The 22,476-nt window shown below is 45.6% G+C and overlaps 1 protein-coding gene across 1 annotated transcript in view; it reads right to left on the minus strand.

Annotated features, from left to right (window-relative positions):
- Positions 1 to 505: 505 nt before the first annotated feature.
- MPHOSPH8 (M-phase phosphoprotein 8) overlaps positions 506 to 22,476 on the minus strand; it is a 286,382-nt gene continuing 264,411 nt past the window's right edge. Inside the window, exon 14 of the mRNA XM_069202290.1 lies at positions 506 to 1,745. Within this exon, the coding sequence (XP_069058391.1) occupies positions 1,704 to 1,745 (42 nt within the window). The 3' untranslated portion in view covers positions 506 to 1,703. The remainder of the gene's footprint in view (positions 1,746 to 22,476) is intronic.

Raw genomic sequence — 22,476 nt, forward strand, 5'->3', positions numbered from 1 at the left:
GTTTCTTATAGCATCTGGTTTAACATATAAACCAGTAACTCGTATCTACTAAAATAAAGCAGTGCTGGAAATTTCATTTGGATCTATGATTCTCTATATAATAAGACTAATAATCCCAATTTGATCTCTCATTTTCTAGTAATACTATTCCCGTGTAGTACCAACTCCATTGATGGGCCCTTCTGGGAATGAAATGTGAAACCAAAAGTTCAATTAAAGCACCATTTGTAGTTCACTGACAGCCTTCGAAATCAGAAAACAGGGAAAGAATGAAAAAAAAACAATGTTTATAGGTAGGACCTATCTCTATGTCGGTCCCGATTGTAAACTCTCTCCAAGTCTTTTGGGGTCACTGATCCCCAGTTCCATACCCCGTTCACACTCATAAGAACACAGACTGTTTTTGCACCCTCCAAAATCTGTAACATTACGGTGCGACTGACACTTTGGTAATCATTGCGCTGCACACTTTGCCCCGCACATTAAAAGAGAACAGTGTTTCCAATATGGAAAATCTATATATTTTGAAAGTCAATGTCTAAAAACTTTCACAACACAATTTGCCTTACAGTAATAGTACATTTGTTACCATCATCGTCTTCGTAACATATTCACTTATAACTTTCCACCTTTCAAATTTGACTAAAAATGTGACAGAACCCTGAACTTCCTGTATCACTAGGCAAAAAATGCAACATTTTGCTGATGAAAACAAATACATTTTTAAATGTATTTCAACCCAGAACTCTTACTACAAAAAAAAAAAACATACAGAAGTGCTAATTACATGTTCAGTTTGAAATGTATTTACAAAATATCTTTACAATATATCACAGCTCTTAAAGAGCACACATGCCACCACTTTAATGGTGAACTCTCTATACAATATGTATTTAATTTACAAGTTCAGAGAGCACAGATACAACGCTTCTTTGAAATTAATCACAGTAGGCAGGTTATCAACATACATTGCAGACCTGAACCATATACATGGAAAAATGTTAGATGGATATGATCCAAGCTTTGATTTACCGTACAATCTCAGAGCACATCCTATTAACGAATGATTGTCAACTGATACACACTGTAGGAGTCAGTGGTGATTAAGGTTCCTATGCAGAGCAAAGCATGGGAATGGGAATGGAAATTTAACTAGAATAATCTCAATATGTGAAACCTCATATACATTTCGTATTGCATGTTAGTGCTCTGTCACTTTTCTCTGTTTTTCTTGCAGTTTGTCAGGAATTTTGTAATTATCTTACAACTATAAATCAAATGTAAAAAAGACCTGAAGTCTGCTAAAATTAATTTTGCTAGCCGGAGCAAATCTAGAATACTCAATTCAAAACAAGCACAATTTATTATGGGCAACCCTCCTGTAATAAGCATTTGGATGTGGTGTAGTCGTCCAAGTGCCAATTCACAAGCAACCTAAGTTTACATGAATCTGTGGTATGGTCTAACCAATATAAATATCTGAGACAATCCTAACCAACTCCCATTTCAGAAACCAACAACATTCATGCACTGGTCTGTGAATGGATGAGGGATCACTGGACAAACAACATACAAATAAAATGAATCTGAGGTGTCTTGTGGTCAGATCAAAAGTCGAACATTTCTTCACTTGAAATAAAAGGAGACATAAGATGAGTGTCCAAGGAATCCGAATACATCATAAATAAGTGTCCTCTGGCCATTCACTGCAGCTGAACTCTGTAGGCACATATTAACAGCTTCACCTATTTAAAATAAAAACGCCTTTTCAATTATTTTAAACAAATGCTGTTTTCATGCAAAATTTCAGCAAAGTACAGTTCTCAAACGCCCTAAGCTGCTTTCTTACCTCATGTTAATTTAGTGCAAACATGTTATGGTTATTTGAGACACAAACATTCTCAGGTGATTTGCTTTGGGGCATCTCAGAAACCTTTGTCGTGACAATTAAAGGTCACACATCTCTGTTATTTTTGGCCTCTTAGGTTTCTACTACAGATGGATTCTAGCATTGGTATTAGGAAGGATGATGAGAGTGTAGTCACAAACGTAAGATGAATGCCCACACGGTAATTTAATAGTCATTACCGAATCATAGCGGACCCAATATACAATGCTAGGTATCCCACCTTCTATCTGGTTAGACGATTAAGATGAAAGCTCTTCAAAACAATGCCAGGAGCAGCAGTAACCACATCATACTTTACGTCTTCAGCCAGCTACCAAAAAGTGGACCGCATTTTCTTCAAAAGATCAATAAACAGCCAAATAACTACTTTTTAAGCAAAGTAAACATTCAGTTCTGTATTTTCGTACTATTTGCATGCCTCCTATTTTCACCTTGGAAAAACTCCTCTTTAAGAAATTCAGTTACTGTTCTGACAGCTATTACACACAGTTATCGGAGACTAATCCACGAAGGATCCTGCTAGACTAAGAATATACCTCTCACTCATTTGAAAGAACTCAAATGGCCCAATATGGCCAACACCTACATGTACCAAGGTTCCTCAGGTACTGCAACGTGCCTCAATGGAGGTTCCTTAACTACCGTAACCCAATCACTAGTTGCACACTGCAAACAATTTCTCACAACATCTTCAACTTTACTATCCATATTGTGAGTTACCAGTACAACCTTTAACACTTCCATTTCCGTTTCTCAGGCTTTTACCCATGTGACATTCATAAGCTAGAATTATCAATTTCCCTACCAACCATTTTGAATGAACAACTTTGTTTTCCCTCTAAAATGTCTCTTCTAATTTCCAGAAACCCACCAACGTCTCTTCAGTTTTAAATCTATCAGGCACTGCAATGTCTCTTCTACTCTATCATGCGATGACTAGACCACAATTAAATTGCCTGTTTCCACTCTTCTCTTTCACCAGCTTCTTCACCAGCACACATCACTGGCACATTCAAATCATACCTGCTTCACCTTTTTCAATCGCTGGCAAACACAGTCATTTATCTTTGGGCTTATGTTTCAAGCCAGGTCAATATTTAATTTAAAAATTCAACCATATTTTCTAATCACTTCAAAACCCTGGTGTTAGCACTTTTGGAAAAAGTGCAAGAAAACAACAATTATATGACTTTTGATCTATTCATATCTACTGTGGAATACCCCATTCAAATAATTAAGTGTGTCAACGTCCTATTACACTCCAAGGCTTCTCTATCAATAAAGGAATATTATTTTTTCCTCAGTGCTCGTACCACAAAAATAACAGTATTTTTGCACTTCAAAACTGACCACAGATCCCAGTCTGCTAATGCATCCATAAGTAACATTCACCTTTTTTCATCATGCACTTCAAAGGATGAACTATCTTGATTAAATAGTTTATCATCTTGCAATAATATTAGGTAATCCCAAAAAACTAGTGAACCTTATCCTTGTTTTCGGCAAGGCTGATTGACAATTCTCTTATGTAGACCTAATTTGAACTTGATAATTTCCCTCAGATCACATGGCCTAAGCGTTTCTCCAAATCCATGATAAACGGGCGTTTCTCTTTTAACCATCAAATCCATAAATTTCAAGCTGTTCAGCACTTCCTCAAATGTGTTACGCGTCCAAATATGGAGCCCCCCCCACCACACATTTGTAGCAGTTAGAGATTCTGGAGTAAAACAGTTTAAATTAGTGGAATTGTATACCTTGTGTTCCCACATGTGCAGCACTTCATATTGCTTTCACTAATTACTGTTTATTCTCCATCACAACTTTATCATTTTTGTTTTTTTTCTTTACCTCTTAGTTGTAACATGTTAGAAAAGAATAGGTGTAGTAAAGAACACAAAACGAGAAAAGAAGGAAAATAAACATAGTGTTGGCGATCATCGTACCCTCAACCCTGGCTCGTTTGCTAATTACAGTTTTTTAAGTTACTGGTGTCAAGTTCTAACAGTATTATTTGTGTTAACTTTCTGATTTTAGTTTTGGACAGTGCATTGATTTTTCCACCGTCCCGTCCATATTTGTTTTCGTTAGTTGCATTTCCAGATATGTTTAAGCACATGTGCCCTTTGTGTAAGAAAGCCACATTATACTGCTTCTTAGCAGTTGTGCCCTGATCACATACAACATCGTTTCACATCATAAGGATCATGACGCACGTTTTTTTTTTTTTTATCTATGAATACATTTTTCACTGTTTGTGCCATAACCAAATGTATGTCTCCCCAGTTCGTCCTGACATCCAGAAGGTCAGTGAATGTTCGAAGCACTGCCAGCCAAGTCCGCTCTAAGTTTCTTGTCTTTCCCAATTCTTTTCATGTGTCCCTCTTCCACTGCTGAACATTCTAATATACCTTTGACTCAACTACACATTTTTGGTGGTCTCGGGCAGAACCTAGATATAGCTAATCACTTTCTACACAGCAGTGTCCCCAGTGCTGCAAATTTCCTTTTTATCTTTCCTTTGTATGTTGACCAGAAAAGATAGTTTAATCGTCAATTCAGTGGGTCAACATGTGCTACTTTGTAGACCATTCTTGAGATCAGCCCAGAATACCTGTACCACTGGCCATCACCAGGTCATGTGCACAAAATCTGCAACTTTCTACGCCCCCGTAGATTCTACTTTGATCGATTGGTGTCAGGTGGGTCATGTGAAAGTAGGTTTAAATCATGAGTTGCTAGAAATTCTTATGACCCACTGAGATATTTATCCCATTCAAACATGGGGACTAGATTGGACAGGGGACTGCTACTGATGAACTGATGACTAATACACACTACTAGTTTCTTGCTTTGCACTACCACCATCATCGCTGCCATTATCTGTGTGGTTGCCAGTACCTCTAAGAACGAGGGCTATATCTCTCTAGCAGTTAGGGCTATATATGCACCTTGTAGAAATTGTCATCATCAGATCGCAAAATGCTCTTGCGCTTCCACAAATGTGTTGAATCTGTCCCCTGGGTATAGGCTGCTCAGCACATTCCATGTACCAGTCCTCCAGTTTCCCACCTCGTCCCATGGTCAAAGGGGAGTATACTCCATAGCTGCATGTCAGCTGCAAATGGAGGGTACTTAAGGATTACTTTGACCACTCTGTCCCATGTTCGACACAGCTGTTTTATTGGTAAAGCACAAGTCTCAGTAAGTTCCTACCCATAGTAAGTAGCCACTCCTGTGGGATGTTATTGCCCATCCAGCAGCGTTCTCTTTTATCTCCCTACTTATTCTAGCCAGCATGCTGCATATTGCGAATCGATTGCCATATAGTTAAAATTAGTATTTGGAAACTTCAAACCTCCTATCCTCATTCCAGCTCCAAGGTGCCTAGTTTGACTCTACTATGATTTACGTCCCACACCAGGGAAATCAGTAATTGATCTAGCTCTCTAAAGTACCTCTGTAGGTTAGGTCACCTTCTGTTATTTGGTTGAGGTTGCCTGGGGAAACAGTTTGAGCAAGTTAGTGCATAGCCACAAGACTCCCTATACTCAGTACGTCAAAAAGTTTGGGAATGAAGCAGACTAAAGAACACTAACATGCATACAACAATACAATGTGGCTCTTTGCACCCTTTTGAATGCCCCAATTCCTCAGCGCCATACATAAGAAGCTTGCCTGCAGCTCCATAGCTAACACAAACAATAGTGGAGACAGAGGACAGCCTTGCCTTGTAGTCATCTTAAGCGTTAGGCTCTCCAAAAATGGCCACCCTGTCTCGACCCTGGCAGTGGGTGTAATGCACAGGGATCTAAACCAGTTGAGTTATGAGTGTCCTATTCCTGTGTGTTAACAATTCCCACATATACACTTAAGTGACAAAATTAAACACTTTTTCAACATCTAGGAGAGCCAAGACATAGAAGCTCCCTCTCCCTCCAGACTATGAGCTATGCCAGAAAGGCACTGAAGGTTACATTGTGTGCTTCCTTATGGTACGATCCCACACTTGTCATTTATTAGTGTTTCACTTTCAGCAGTCTTTTAGTCAATACGTTGCCTAGGAGTTTTACATGCGAGTTTATCAAGTGGTCAGTACAATGTCAATTCCCAAGGATCTTTCTCAGTCTTGGAAGGAGGACAACCAATGCCTCTCATAGTTGAAAAAAGGTCTGCTTCTTACCTTATACTTACTAACAATTTAGCCACTACCTGCACAATACACATTTAATAAATGTCTACTTGGAAGCCATCACTTCCTGGGATTTTAGCATGTTGTGTTTCTTGTATTGCTGAAACTAATTATTTCTGCATCTTTGAACTCCAAGAAGGACTCACATCACACCGAACCTCATGAGGCAACACTGGCTCCCAATCCAGAAGAGATGCCAGTTAAAAATGAGGACCAAAGCATAACAAAGCCCTGCACAGCGGACCAGCATACATCAACAAACGGCTGACCTTCCACCAACTGACCAGACACCTGCGGTTCCGACTCCCTCTTTCTCGCACACACCCCTGGATCTGCTTATCCAACAGTGGAGGTCGCTCCTGCTCTCACCTGGCGGCCAAAGCCTGTAACGACATTCCTTTGCACTTCATGAATGCTGCATCGTCCGGGAATTCAGAAAAATACTCAAGATAGCTGTTTGAGAGAACAGAGCACTGCAAAGCAGCTAGCAACTCCAGCATCTTGTGGTGATTTGCTGCGCTTTATAAATCCTGATTGATTGAATTCTTTCTGCATGTTGGTGCACTGAACGTCTTCTTTTGCACTGCAGTGATGCGCTTACAGGGAAGATAAGCTAGGTAGAGATGGAACTGATCCTAACATTGTCTAGGATCAGTTTCACAGGGTTGAACTTATAGATCCGTCGGGTATGTAAAGAACGTCACTGATTCGTGCTATAGTCACAATGCCTTTACAGTCTTTAGAAGTGCTAGTGAGGTGTGTTTCTCTTTTTTTCAAGAGCCAGGCCAGAAGTCTGCCTGTCTCGTCACTCACCCTAGACAGTCTCTGTCTATGAATGGAGTATTTTCAAAGCTTCCTAGGCGTCTAATATTCTCCTTTTCAGGCGAGACCAGTCAACTGTGCAGTCAGGGATAAGTGAGATCTCTTTCTCTAGAACTGCCATTGCTCTCTTGATCTTTCAGTGTCTTCTCCAGCTGCAATTTAGTCCCATATATCTTTGCCATGGCTTTCCATTGAGCATCACATTCAGTTTTTACTACTCTAGAGCTCTACTGTAGGTTGCAACCTATTCTCAAATTAATGTGTAATAGCTTCTTGTGGACAGTTTAGAAATGCTTTACCAGATAGATCCTCCACTCTTAGTCACCACCTTAGGGTTTTAGTTCTATCATAGGTAACTAATAGTGGGGAGTAGACTGGAAGGCATCTTGTTAGGTATGCTGCCCCACTATACTATGTCATTGGTTCTTTCATACCAGAATATAATTTAGTCTGTGTGTGCCACATGTGGGTGAGTGGTAAGAGAAGACCCTATCTGTTGGGTGTTGTGACCTTCATGTCGCAATCAACCCAAGTCCTTCCATCACTTCTATTATTGATTTCAGAACGCTAGGTTGAGTGCTGTGTCTGGGGGAAGCCTATCCAGCTGCAGTTTATTACACAGTTAAGATCTCGTACCCACATCATTTCAGAGTCTCTGTAGGTGATTGTTGCCTCCAGTATGATATTAAAGAGGTCTTTGTCATCTCTGTTGAGTACACAGATAGGAACCATGCAAAATCCCTGGCAGTCCAGTGCACACAAAAAAAAAAAAAAAAAAAAAAAGAGACATTTGTCATAGGGTCATTATTTCTTCTGTTTGGAATGGGATTCCCACTACCATCCAGGTCAGCAGCTCTCCTGTGCAACTGGAGCAGTCCACTGCAAATAATTATCTTCTCAGAGAAATGTGTTTCTTGCAGCACTGAAATTTCTATAACAATTTTTTTTTTAGGTACAAGTTAATTCCTTATTGTCATTGAATCTATGCAGTCCCTTTACAATCAATGATACCAACTTCCAGTTTTCACCCAAGGTAGTATAGAGGTTACATCAAGTCACACATAACTCTTGTGGCATGGTGTTTGCAAGCAGAGTCTCTATTTTGTATTCTTGCAGAGCGAGCTAGCTCAAAAAACACAAACATGCCTAATGTATAACTCTAGGAACCACAACATGTGTAAACCCCTCCTGTATTACCCTAGTACTAATAACCATCCCCCTTCTGAAAATTATAAAGCTGGTCTTGTGAACTGTCCTTTAACCAAATTGGTCATTAGTTTCTAGTAACATATAATGCCTAGGCCAACATTCTTCTTCCAGCAAGCATGGCATGGCATTAAGATGTTGCATAGCTTGGCTGCTTCCATTGCCATTCCTGTCTTTTTAATTACATAGTCAGCTATCTAATTATCTTATTTCATGTAGTAGGTACTTAACTGGGAGTTCCAGTGCAGCCTCCTTTCACGGATCTTTCTTCGTAAACTATAGTACCCTACTTACACTAACTTTCAATTGTTGGTACTTTAATTGTGGCTGTACAGTGCACTAGCAGCCCACTTCTATTACGCAATGTGGTTTCTAATTGTCAGTTACTGCTCAAGTAACAGTACACTGTACAATCTCCTCTGTAATGCTGTGGCCATCTCCTCTCAGGCCAATTTCTACTTGAGCTGCTCTGCAGCCTAAAGACATGTATACAAATATGACATCAGAGTGTATAGTGTTTATATTTATAGCTGCAGGTATAAATAGAACTTGGGGGGTCAAAAATGTAGTTTAGGTCTTAGTTGGTGGGTGTATCGTCCAGTCTATTATCTTGTGCTGCAGCACAGCGTCCATCATTTTCATATCTTTCTTCTTGTGGGATTGAACCCTCCATGAGGATGCCAGCTTTCTGACACTCTGCCTTGCCACCTTCATGCACCACCGGTCTCGCTGTGTGCTCTTTTGGGCTTTGGCCAGGCCAGTATGGATTTGCCACCTGTTCTGTTCACCTGCACTGCCCACCAGTTCTCACTGTATGGAATACCATCAGTGGCGAGAGACAAGAGTCAAACTGTGTCGTCTGGCACACCCTTGTTGTGTTGCCACAGCCCTGCTTTACAAAACACAAAGCTTCTCCTTCCACAGGCCTACAGGATGCTTCAGCTGTTCATTCTGCACCTATAAAAGTGAAATACTCCGGGACACTGATGCCGGTCATTGTGCTGCTCTTCTTGGTTTAGATGGCTCATTTGTTGGTAGGATTACAGCAGAATTTTCGAAGGGCATTCACAAGCTTGCACAAAGGAAATCTAGTTAGACATCTTGCCCTTGAATCAACTCTTATTTTTAGTTTCTTTAACCTTTCTCATTTTTTTTTTTTAATCATTGCCGCTGTTCATCTCCATGGGCTGGTATTTTGTCATGCAACCAGCCATGGCAAAGTATCCAATACTCTGAGTATTGCGCTATGAGACAATGTTTTGTGAAGGCAAGGAAGATTAAGTGGCTGCCAGGCAAATGTCAACCACTCGGACGTATCTGGTGAGAGAAGCAGAGAAAGCCATGTATCTTATGGAGTGGGCAGGAATGCCAGCTGTAGGGTCTTTCTAGTCCAAGGCATAACAGAACTTCATTATGCTTTGATCTTCTTGGCTCCAGCAAAGCACACAAAGCGCTAATCATTCACTCTGCGCTGTTTTGTGTGGTTGATGTAAGAATGAATTGCATGCATATGGTCCACTCTAAGCAAATTTTCCTCTTCCATGGTGGGCTAAGGAGGAAGGAAGAATATTCAACTGTCTCAAGTGAAAGACAAGCACAATGATCGGCAGGTATGAAAAGCAGGCACATGGAACTAATTTACCTGTGTAGCACACAGTGAAAGCTGGCCAGAACAAAAAGGTCTGTAGTTCACCAATACTAACTGTCAAAGTTAATGCCTCCAGGAAAATCATTTTCCATGTCAATAGTCAAGCCAGGCAACTATGCCTAGGGTTGAATGGAGACACCATGGGGAACGTTAACACCAAATTCAAAGACCACTGTGGCACAATAAAAGGAACATGAGTAAACAAAGCAAATCTTTCAGAAAACCACCACAAAGGTTGGCTTAGGAAAAGAAGGCTGGACTGGAAGCTCAGACATTCATGCTATTATCACTTAAGAAACCTATTTCAGTGGCCACATAAATGGATTTTGTGTTAAGCTTTCTGGCAGCAGAGATCTCAATCACTTCTACAGGTAAACAGAAGGTTTATAAGTTGTCACCACTCATTCTCCATGCATGCAGCCACTGGGTCTGAGGACTGGGGTGGAGTACCCAACTTTACTGTAAGATCCTCTGGGGAGAAATTTGCAGGTAGAGTGCTAGGCTACCATATATCGCTTACCAAATCTTCCACGAGCAGTATTGGGCACTCAATATCAGTTGTGCATGATCCTCTTGCACATTCTGCATAAAGTGCAGTGTGTGGAAAAGCATAAGGCAGATCACTTAAATCTAAAGGCATTGACCAGGGAACCATTTAGAGGGAAGTGTGTCCACAAAACCAACATTTACTGTTCATGCCTAAGGAGAGAGGTCCATGCATGGGCACCTCAATCTGGAAGTTCCCACTCCTAATTCTCCAAGAGACAACTTAGTTTTCACCCTCACATTGAGCATTTGCTCTCACATCGAGGGTGCTGACAGGGTGGGCCTCTACTGTAAAGATGTATCTCTGCAGGTAACATGACAGAATGAGGGATCCTGTTTGAGTGTTGCTGAGGGCTTTAGACAAAAAACTGCTTGGCCGTCAGCTCTCTAATGATTTTCGGATGCACTGCAAACAGGAGTCACAGGACAAGAGATCGTGGTTACATCCAAGACACCACATTCAGATGTCAAGTAGACCCACAAAGGAAAACTCTGTGTCGCCGCTGATTAGAAAAATATCTGAAGAATAGATGCCGCAGAAAATGTTTTTTTTTCTTCTCTCTGTAGCATCCATTTCTCAGACGCCTTTGTCAATGTTTTCACTTTCCCGTTTTTGTGTAACTTGACTAATTATAAATGTGCTGCCACCTTGGAACAGTGTTTGAAATGGGGTTCCTGGTCGGCTAGGGTAGGAACCTCAGCAAGGCAGGGACCACCACTCTAGTCAGGGCAAGGGATCTACACACACAAGATATCCCCTGCTCACCCCCTTGCTAGCTTGGCAGGAGCAGTCAAACTTACCCCCAATGTGTAAAGCGTATGCACAACACACACACTAGTGACACAATATATACACCACAAAGGAAACGCTACACCAAGGTATATAAAAATAAACTGTATTGCACAAAACCACATTAGACCAAAATACTCTGCTACAAGAGCAGATGCCAGATCATTACACAAGTTACTAGAACTCTGCAAACATAAGCAGTTGTCAGGTCACCATTTATCACCAATGAGAATGCATATAGCAGGAAATCATCAGCTGCATTATTATTAATGCAAAATAAGGAAATCTTTCCAATATGCACCTGCCCAACCAAACCATATCAATCCCCCCCACAGGACTAAACACATAACGAATTACCCCAGGTCAGAGCATACAGTACAAAAGCAAGGGGGGCATAAGCACAATAGGGAACTGCAGAAGGTGAGGCAATCAACCAGTATACCTTTTACAGGGCAGTCACGGCACCTCAGCGCTTCCTTCTGGAATTATTCAGTATGGGCAAGAGCTACAGGGCAAGCGCAGGGCTCCCGCGTTTTCACTACTGTAATTACAGTGAGAAAATCTCCACTGGCAAGACCGGGACCGCCATTGAGGCTCCCTTCCTGATCTGCCAATGTATCCGTGGGTGCCCCCTGACAGTACGCTCTTCTGACAGAGCGTGTAGAGGAAAGTACCCTCTTTTTGGCATGGTTACCCCCACGTTTTGCCTGCTGTCAGTGTGTTTTGACTGTGTTCACTGTGATCCTACTAACCAGTGACCATGCTCTCTCCCCCTAAATATGGTTGTTCCTGACTTAGTACACCCCACAACTGGCATACTGGTGCTACCATGTAAGTCCCTAGTATATCGTACTTAAGTACCCAGGGTATTGGAGCACCAGGGGTTCCCCAAGGGCTGTAGCATGTATTATGCCACCCATAGGAGCCCATGCAAAATGTGTCTGCAGGCCTGCAATTGCAGCATGTGTGAGAAGGTGCATGCACCCTTTCACTACAGGTCACTGCACCAGGTCACTGTAAGTCACCCTTATGGCAGGTCCTCCTAGCCCAGAAGGCAGGGTGCATTTAGCTGTGTGTGAGGGCATCCCTGCATGAGCAGAGATGCCCCTACTAACTCCTGCTCCATTTTTCTGGACTTACTATGTGCGGGGAAGCCATTTTACTTGTGTACTGGACCTGTGTCCAGCTACATAATGGTAACTCCAAACCTGGGCATGTTTGGTATCTGACATGTCTGAATCATACCCCAATACTGTTGCCAGTATTGGTTGTATGATTTCATGCACTGTGGGGGCTCTTTAATGGAACCCCCCAGCTTTGCTCCTACCAGTTTAAAGGGTGTTCCCTGGCAGCCTGCGCTGCTGCCATCCCACAGACAGGTTTCCGCCCGCCTACTGCTTGAAAGACTCAAGCCCAGGAAGGCAGAACAAAGGATTTCCTTTTGTAGAGGGAGGCAACACCCTCTCCCTTTGGTGTTACATGGCTTGGGAGGTGTAATCTCCCCAAGACACTGGCATGCTTTGAAGGGCACATTTGGTCCCCTCCTTGCATAGACCGGTTGCCAGCAGTCCAGGAACCCCGCCCCCAAGACTGTGCTCTGGCACGAAACTTGAAGATGGAAAGGTGAGTAAAAACTTCCTTGTCCATCACCACCCCTGCTCTGGGCACCAGGGGTGGTGCCCAGAACTCCTCCAGGTGGCCACTTGATTCTGACATCTTCAATCCAAGATGGGCAGAGGCCCCTGCGAGCATCTGAATGGCCAGGTCAGGAAGGTGACGTGATAGGTGGTCACCCTGCTGGGTTTTCGATCCCCCTTCCTGGGCTATTTAGGGGTCTCCCTCTTGGGGTGGGTCCTCAGATTTGACGTGCAAGATTTCAGGAGGATTTCTCTGCAACGTTTATTTGACCTTCTGGACACTGGAACTGCAACTGGACCCTCCAGGAGGAGAAAATCTACAGCAACGACTCTGCTCTGCAACATTGTTTCTCTGGTTTCTTCCAACAACTGCAACCTTTCCTCGGCTGTGCACCCTCTGAGGGCGACGAGTCTTCAGTCTGCACAAGAATCTAAAAGGAATCTCCCTTGGAGTGAAGGAGTCACTCTACTGCATCCACAGGCACCAACTGCAACAATGACCGGTTGCGTGGATTTCCTCTCCTTCAAAGCTGCGTGGATCCTGCATCGCGGGTGGTGGACTGGAGTGGTCCCTTTGGTCCTCTCTACCAGCTGTCCAACTTGGGAAATGGTAAGCCCTTGCCTCTCAATGCAGGACAGTACCCTCGTGCACCGTGTCTCTTGCAGCTACCAAGACTTGTTGGCATCTCCTCCAAAGGATCTTCAGGCTCCGTGTGGCCCCAGCCCCCCACACTCTTCCCTGCGTCACACAGCCCTTTGCGTGCTTCTACATCGCCATGGTACTCCTTTCTAGGTGTGCTGCATAGGCCTCACAGCGACTCTTGTGCTTGCTGCCTGTGGGTCCCCTGTGGGGGCTGCCTCCTCTACCTTTGACTCCTCACTGCTGAGGATTTTCTGAGACTCAACTCTGTGGGTTGAGTCTTGCTGGACCTAGCTGGTTCCCGGCACCTCTGCATTTCTTCTTCTGCAACAATGGCCTCTGCCAAGGATTGTTGGTGGCTTTTCCACACCAGTGACTGACTGCAATCCTTCTTCCAACTGTCTTTGTCCACCGTCGACCTGGTCCTGCATCTACAGACTGATGGGTAGTGGCTCCTGCCACCATGAGAAACTCCAACGTGGACTGGACTTTGTCCCCTTGCTTTACAGGTCTTCCTCTACCAGGATTCACCTTTGGTCTTGCAAAATCCTCTTCTGAAGTCCTTGTGTGGGTTTGAGGAGAAACAGGTACTTACCTCTCTTCTACTGGTCGCTGGGGGGCATTCTTGTACTTACCATTGGGGTTTCTAGTTCCTTCAGCTCCCCTCTACCGATTCCACTTCCTTGGGTGAGGGCCTGATTTTTGCAATCCACTTTCTTACTATATGGTTTGGTCCAACCAAGGGCCTTCAGTAGTTACTATTGCTTTCACTGTTTTATATTGCCTTTTATGCAAATTCCTGACTCCTAATGTGTACATAATAGTGTGTTTACTTACCTCCAGGCGGGGGTATTGCCTATACAGTATTTTGTTAGTTGTGCTACTATAATAAAGTACCTTTATTTTTTTAACACTGTGTAGTTCGTTCATGTGTGCAAGTGCTGTGTGAGTACCGTCGTATTGCCTAAGCTTTGCATGTCTCCTAGGTAAGTCTTGGCTGCTCATCCACAGCTACCCCTAGAGAGCCCTGGCTTCCAAGACACTGTCTACACTTCACTAAAAGGGGATACCTGGACCTGATATATAGTGATAACACCATACGTGCTCACCACACATCAGGCCAGCTTCCTACAGCGTGGCGCTCCTTTATCCCTCTCTGGGGAAACACAGTAACCGCGGGCGATACCTTAGAGGGAGGCAACCCCACTCATCTCACAGGGGCCGCCTCGGGCAAGTGACCCTCAGACGGACAGGGGTTCCGTGGGCTCTCCTCTGCCAGAGCTATCTCCTCACCCACCTCCTCAACCCCTGCCTCCATCACCACTTCCTCCAGCACCATTTGTGAGCGCCACCATCACATCTCAAGGCACTCATGTTTATCAACCAGGCACTCACGTCACTGCCACCACTCAAGAAGAGCTGTCAGACTCCCCACCTCCATGCATATCACAGGTGGAGGATATCACGTTTCAAGAAGTCTTGGTGATGGGAGCTGCAAAACTTAATACTGCACTGTTGATTCCAACACTGTCAACTTCAGTAATATTTGAGACCCTACAACATAGATCAGAATCAAGGCCTTTGTTACCATTAGTGCCAGGCCTATTAGAACCAGCTATGGATCTATTTTTAACACCAACTTCTGTCAAGCCAGCTCCATCCAGGCTGCAGAAACAAATACCGCTCTCCAGAGCAGGATCCTGCCTCTGTCATTGTAGTGGCAGCAAAGAAACATCATGCCACTACTACCACTTCAATGGTTCCTCTTGCTAAAGAAAGCTGGAGGTTAGACTCAGTGGGTCGGAAGGTTTGCAATACAATGGCAACCACAATGAAAGAGGTGAGCGCTACCGCCCTTTCAGGCAGGTATGACCGGGCTCTATGGGACTCTACACAACAATTTGTTGACCATCTTCCACGAGACAAAAAAGAAGATTTTGACTTGTTTCCAAATAAATAATAAGCGCTGCTCCAGATTCTTCACTACTTGCAGCACATGAGTGCTGCCACGGGATCGCTCTCCGGAGGCACTCTTGCATTCGCTTTACCTCACTCAAGCTAGAATCCCAACACAGGATATTAAATCTCCCATTCTGTGGTACCACTTTATTCCGAAGCCACACCGATGATGAAATGGCAAGAATGAAGGCAGAAATGGAGATGCTGAAAGCAGTTGGCTTGGAAAGATCCAGAGAACAATGAAAATATTTCCGTCCCTTCCAATGATGGTACTTTCCTCAAAGGGTTCAAATCCCTCAGTGGAGGTGCCAGCAAAGTGGCGGACAACAACAGCAATAGCTCTCTTGCCACCCATACCGAAGAAAGCAGGCCAGGGGTAGATCCACCCAGCGAAGCTACTTAAGGAGGCATGTAACCATCTGTGTCAAAAGCCTGACTTGTTGTAGGGAGATGCCTCCCTTGGCATGGTTACCCCCTAACGTTTTGCCTTTTGTTGGTGTCAGTTATGATTGAAGGGTGTGCTGTGACCCTGCTAACTAGGCCCCAGCACCAGTGTTCATTCCCTAAACTGTACCTGTGTTCCCACAGTTGGCACAGCCCTGGCACACAGATAAGTCCCTTGTAAATGGTACCCCTGGTACCAAGGGCCCTGTGGCCAGGGAAGGTCTCTAAGGTCTGCAGCATGTTTTTTTCAACCCTGGCGACCACTCACTCAGCACATGCACACTGCCTCACAGCTTGTGTGTGCTGGTGGGGAAAAAATGACTAAGTCGACATGGCACTCCCCTCAGAGTGCCATGCCCACTGCCTGTGGCATAGATAAGTCACCCATCTAGCAGGCCTTACAGCCCTAATACAGGTGAGGACAAAGTTGCATGAGCACTCTGCCCCTACAGCGTCTAAGGCAAACCTTAGACATTGTAAGTGCAGGGTAGCCATAAAGAGTATATGGTCTGGGAGTCTGTCAATTATGAACTCCACAGGTCCATAATGGCTACACTGAAAACTGGGAAGTTTGGTATCAAACTTCTCAGCACAATAAATGCACACAGATGCCAGTGTGGGGTTTATTGTAAAATACACCCAAAGAGCATCTTAGAGATGCCCCCTGAATACCAGTCTGACTCCTAATGCTAGGCTGACCAGTTTCTGCTAGCCTGCCCAAACCAGACGTGTTTCTGGCCACATCGGGTGAGGGCCTTTGTCACTCTGTGGCCAGGAAAAAAGCCTGCACTGGGTGGTGGTGCTTCTCACCTCCCCCTGCAGGACCTGCAACACCTGGCGGTGAGCCTCAAAGGCTCATGCCTGTTACAGTGCCTCAAGACATCCCAGCTAGTGGAGATGCCCGCCCTTTCGGACACAGCCCCCACTTTTGGCGGTAAGTCCAGAAGAGATAATGAGAAAAACAAGGAGGAGTCACCTACCAATCAGGACAGCCCCTAAGGTGCCCTGAGCTGAGGTGACCCCTGCCTTTAGAAATCCTCCATCTTGAGTTTGGAGGATTCCCCCAATAGGAATAGGGATGTGCCCCCCTCCCCTCAGGGAGGAGGCACAAAGAGGGTGTTAGCCACCCTCCAGGACAGTAGGCATTGGCTACTGCCCCCCAGACCTAAACACACCCCTAAATTTAATTTTTAGGGGTGACCCTGAACCCAGGAAATCAGATTCCTGCAACCTGAAGAAAGAAGGACTGCTGACCTGAAAGCCCCGCAGAGACGACAGAGACACCAACTGACTTGGCCCCAGCCCTACCAGCCTGTCTCCAGACTCAAAGAACCTGCACAGCGATGCATCCAGCGGGACCAGCGACCTCTGAGGACTCAGAGGACTGCCCTGCACCTAAAGGACCAAGAAACTCCTGCGAACAGCGGCACTGTTCAGAAACTGCAACAACTTTGAAACAACTTTAAAGAGACTCTCACTTCCCGCCAGAAGTGTGAGTCTTCACACTCTGCACCAGACGCCCCCCCCCCGGCTCGAGTCCAGGAAAAAAACAATTCAAAGAGGGCTTCCAGGCGACTCCAACCATGTGGATACCCTGAGTCGACCCCCCTGCACCCTCACAGCGACGCCTGCAGAGAGGATCCAGAGGCTCCCCCTGACCGCGACTGCCTGGTAACAAAGGACCCCAACACCTGGACCAAGCACTGCACCCACAGCCCTAAGGACAGAGAGGAACCACCTACCAGTACAGGAGTGACCAGCAGGCGGCCCTCATCCTAGCCCAGTCGGTGGCTGGCCTGAAAAGCCCCCCTGTGCCCTGCCTGCATCGCCTAAGTGACGCCTGGGTCCCTTCATTGCTTTCTATACCAAACCCTATGCCTACTTTGCACACTGCACCCGGCCACCCCTGTGCCATTGAGGATGTGCTTTGTGTGCCTGTGTGTCCCCGCAAGTGCTCTACAACACCCCCCCCCCCACCCCCAGTTTGCTCCCAGAGGACACAGGTACTTACCTGTAAGCAGACTGGAACCGGAGCACCCCTGTTCTTCATAGGAGCCTATGTGTTATGGGCCCTCATTTGACCTCTTCACCTGACTGGCCCTGTGTGGCTGGTGTAGTGGATTTAGGGTTGCCTTGAAGCCCCCCCCCACACCCACGGTGGGCTGCCTATGCCTAGGAGACTGACTGTGTAAGTGCTTTACTTATCTGCAAAAAATAATCAAACTTACCACCCCCAGGTACTGCTGATTTTTGCAGTCTCCACTTTTAAAATAGCTTATTGCCATTTTAACCTAAAACGTATGTACTACTGTCTTAAATCAAAGTTCTACACTAACCTGTGTGAAGTACCTTGCATTTTAGATACTTACCTCAAATCTTGAATCTTGTTCTAAAATAAATTAAGAAAATATATTTTTCTATATAAAAACTATTGGCCTGGAGTTAAGTCTTTGAGTGTGTGTTCCTCATTTATTGCCTGTGTGTGTACAATAAATGCTTAACACTACCCTCTGATAAGCCTACTGCTCGACCACACTGTAGGAAGTTGGCTCTGTATGTACTATTTCAAAGTAAGAAATAGCATGCACAGAGTCCAAGGGTTCCCCTTAGAGGTAAGACAGTGGCAAAAAGAGATAATTCTAATGCTCTATTTTGTGGTAGTGTGGTCGAGCAGTAGGCTTATCAGAGGAGTAGTGTTAAGCATTTGTTGTACACACACAGGCAATAAATGAGGAACACACACTCAGAGACAATTCCAGGCCAATAGGTTTTTGTATAGAAAAATATCTTTTCTTAGTTTATTTTAAGAACCACAGGTTCAAGATTTACAAGTAATACTTCAAATGAAAGGTATTTCATGTAGGAACTTTAGGAACGTTGAATTAGCAAAATAGCATATACAGTGTTCACACAAATGACATATAGCTATTTTAAAAGTAGACAGTGCAATTTTCAACAGTTCCTGGGGGAGGTAAGTGTTTGTTAGTTTTTGCAGGTAAGTAAACCACTTACAAGGTTCAGGTTTGGGTCCAAGGTAGCCCACTGTTGGGGGTTCAGGGCAACCCCAAAGTTACCACACCAGCAGCTCAGGGCCGGTCAGGTGCAGAGGTCAAAGTGGTGCCCAAAACACATAGGCTTCAATGGAGAAGGGGGTGCCCCGGTTCCAGTCTGCCAGCAGGTAAGTACCCGCGTCTTCGGAGGGCAGACCGGGGGGGGGGTTTTGTAGGGCACCGGGGGGGACACAAGTCCACACAGAAAGTACACCCTCAGTGGCACGGGGGTGGCCGGTGCAGTGTGCAAACAAGCGTCGGGTTCGCAATAGGATTCAATGGGAGACCAAGGGGTCTCTTCAGCGATGCAGGCAGGCAAGGGGGGGGGCTCCTTGGGGTAGCCACCACCTGGGCAAGGGAGAGGGCTACCTGGGGGTCGCTCCTGCACTGGAGGTCGGATCCTTCAGGTCCTGGGGGCTGCGGATGCAGTGCCTTTACAAGGCGTCGGGTCTTTGAAGCAGGCAGTTGCGGTCAGGGGGAGCCTCGGGATTCCCTCTGCAGGCGTCACTGTGGGGGTTCAGGGAGGTCAACTCTGGCTACTCACAGTCTCGTAGTCGCCAGGGAGTCCTCCCTGTGGTGTTTGTTCTCCACAAGTCGAGCCGGGGGCGTCGGGTGCAGAGTGCAAAGTCTCACGCTTCCGGCGGGAAATGTGTGTTATTTCAAAGTTGCTTCTTTGTTGCAAAGTTGCAGTCTTTGTGGAACAGAGCCCCTGTCCTCCGGAGTTCTTGGTCCTTCTAGATGCAGGGTAGTCCTCTGAGGCTTCAGAGGTTGCTGGACACTGGGAACGCGTCGCTGGAGTAGTGTCTTTAAAAGTGGGGAGACAGGCCGGTAGAGGTGGGGCCAAAGCAGTTGGTGTCTCCGTCTTCTCTGCAGGTTTTTCAGTTCAGCAGTCCTCTTCTTCTTAGGTTGCAGGAATCTATCTTGCTGTGTTCTGGGAGCCCCTAAATACTCGATTTAGGGGTGTGTTTAGGTCTGGGGGGTTAGTAGCCAATGGCTACTAGTCCTCAGGGTGGCTACACCCTCTTTGTGCCTCCTCCCTGAGGGGAGGGGGGCACATTCCTATCCCTATTGGGGGAATCCTCCATCTGCAAGATGGAGGATTTCTAAAAGTCAGAGTCACCTCAGCTCAGGACACCTTAGGGGCTGTCCTGACTGGCCAGTGACTGCTTGTTTTTCTCATTATCTCCTCCGGTCTTGCCGCCAAAAGCGGGGCCGTGGCCGGAGGGGGCGGGCAACTCCACTAGCTGGAGTGCCCTGGGGTGCTGTAACAAAGGGGGTGAGCTTTTGAGGCTCACCGCCAGGTGTTACAGTTCCTGCAAGGGGGAGGTGATAAGCATCTCCACCCAGTACAGGCTTTGTTACTAGTCACAGAGTGACAAAGGCACTCTCCCCATGTGGCCAGCAACATGTCTGGTGTATGGCAGGCTGCTAGAGCCAGTCAGCCTACAAGGGTAGTCGGTTAAGGTTTCAGGGGGCACCTCTAAGGTGCCCTCTGGGGTGTATGTTACAATAAAATGTACACTGGCATCAGTGTGCATGTATTGTGCTGAGAAGTTTGATGCCAAACTTCACAGTTTTCAGTGTAGCCATTATGGTGCTGTGGAGTTCGTGCATGACAGACTCCCAGACCATATACTCTTATGGCTACCCTGCACTTACAATGTTCAAGGTTTTGCTTAGACACTGTAGGGGCATAGTGCTCATGCACTTATGCCCTCACCTATGGTATAGTGTAACCTGCCTTAGGGCTGTAAGGCCTGCTAGAGGGGTGACTTATCTATACCTGTAGGCAGTGTGAGGTTGGCATGGCACCCTGAGGGGAGTGCCATGTCGACTTAGTCTTTTTATCCCCACTAGCACACACAAGCACACTCTGGGCCCAGAGCCTCTTCACAGTCCACAAATGGGTATAAGGGTAAAAACGTTGATCCCAAGAAGGCCTGGTGTCAAATCTGTAGTCAGCATGGACACCAAACTGGAGACAAGGCCTGTCCCAAGAAAAGTCCCACAACAAATACTACACCACTGGAATAGCCAGTCTCCAGGTGGGATCAACAGTGTTCCCAGAGGAAATCAGGGTTCACAATGAAGCTACATTAGTCTCGGAGGGTGGGGTGGATTTAGCCACACTTGCTGCCTGGCGGCCTAACATGCCAAAATACAGGCAGCAGCTCTTAATCAATGGGACTAGAGTAGAAGCCCTGAGGGATACAGGTGCCAGTGTCACAATGGTGACAGACAAGCTGGTTTCCCCAGGACAGTACCTGGCTAGACAGACATATCCAAAGGCTGCTATTGTTGAGTTTTAGCCAGGGCAGAAAGTCTGGGTTCTGGAGCCTGTTGCTCCCAGGGCACTTCAGGACAAATGCAGTGGTCCTTACCTAGTACTAGTGAAAAAAAGTCTGGTCACGTACCTGGTGGACCTGGGCACTAGCAGGACCCCCAAAAGGGTGATCCATGTTAACCTCCTCAAACTCTTTCATGACAGGGCAGATGTAAATATGTTAATGGTTACAAATGAGGACCAGGAAGCAGAGAGCGAACCTCTCCCTCATCTCCTCTCCACTGACCCTAAAGATGGCTCAGTAGATGTAGTGATCTATTCAGACACCCTCTCTAGCCAACAGCAGGCTCACTGCAGGCAAGTCCTCCAGCAGTTTGCTGAGCTTTTTCCTTGACCCCTGGTCAGACACACCTGTGTACCCATGATGTGGACACAGCCGACAGTATGCCTGTCAGGAATAAAATATTAAACAGTCTGACCAAGTCAAAGAAAGCATCAAGGTGGAAGTCCACAAGATGCTGGAGTTGGGAGTGATTGAGCACTCTGACAGTCCCTGGGCTAGCCCAGTGGTCTTGGTCCCCAAAACTCACACCAAAGATGGCAAGAAAGAGATGAGGTTTTGTGTGGACTACAGAGGGCACAACTCTGTCACCATGACAAATGTTCACCCCATCCCATGGGGCAGATGAGCTCATAGACAAATTAGGGGCAGTCAAATACTTAAGTACCTTTGACTTGACAGCAGGGTACTGGCAAATACAAAATGGCACTTGGAGCAAAAGAGAAAACAGCATTCTCTACACCTGATGGGCACTACCAGTTTAATGTGATGCCCTTTGACTTAAAGAATGCCTCTACCACCTTCCAAAGGTTGGTGAATCAAGTCCTTGCTGGCTTGGAGTTCTTTAGTGCAGCTTATCTTGATGATATTGCTGTTGTTAGCTCCAACTGGCAGGATCACCTGGTCCACCTGAAGAAAGTTTTGCAGGCCCTGAAAGCAGCAGGCCCCTCTATCAAGGCATCTTATTGTCAGATAGGGTAGGGAACTGTGGTTTACTTGGGACACCTTGTAGGTGGAGGCCAAGTACAGCCACTCCAACCCAAGATCCAGACTATTCTGGACTGGGTAGCTCCAAAAACCCAGACTTAAGTCAGGGCATTCCTTGGCTTGACTGGATAGTATAGGAGGTTTGTGAAGGGATATGGATCAATAGTGATACCCCTCACAGAACTGACCTTTAAGAAAATGCCCAAGAAAGTGAACTAGACCGTGGACTGTCAAAAGGCCTTTGACACACTGAAGCAAGCTATGTGTTCAGCACCAGTTTTGAAAGCTCCATATTATTCTA

Source organism: Pleurodeles waltl, chromosome 8 (assembly GCF_031143425.1).
Source record: "Pleurodeles waltl isolate 20211129_DDA chromosome 8, aPleWal1.hap1.20221129, whole genome shotgun sequence".
NCBI classification, from domain to species: Eukaryota; Metazoa; Chordata; class Amphibia; order Caudata; family Salamandridae; genus Pleurodeles; species Pleurodeles waltl.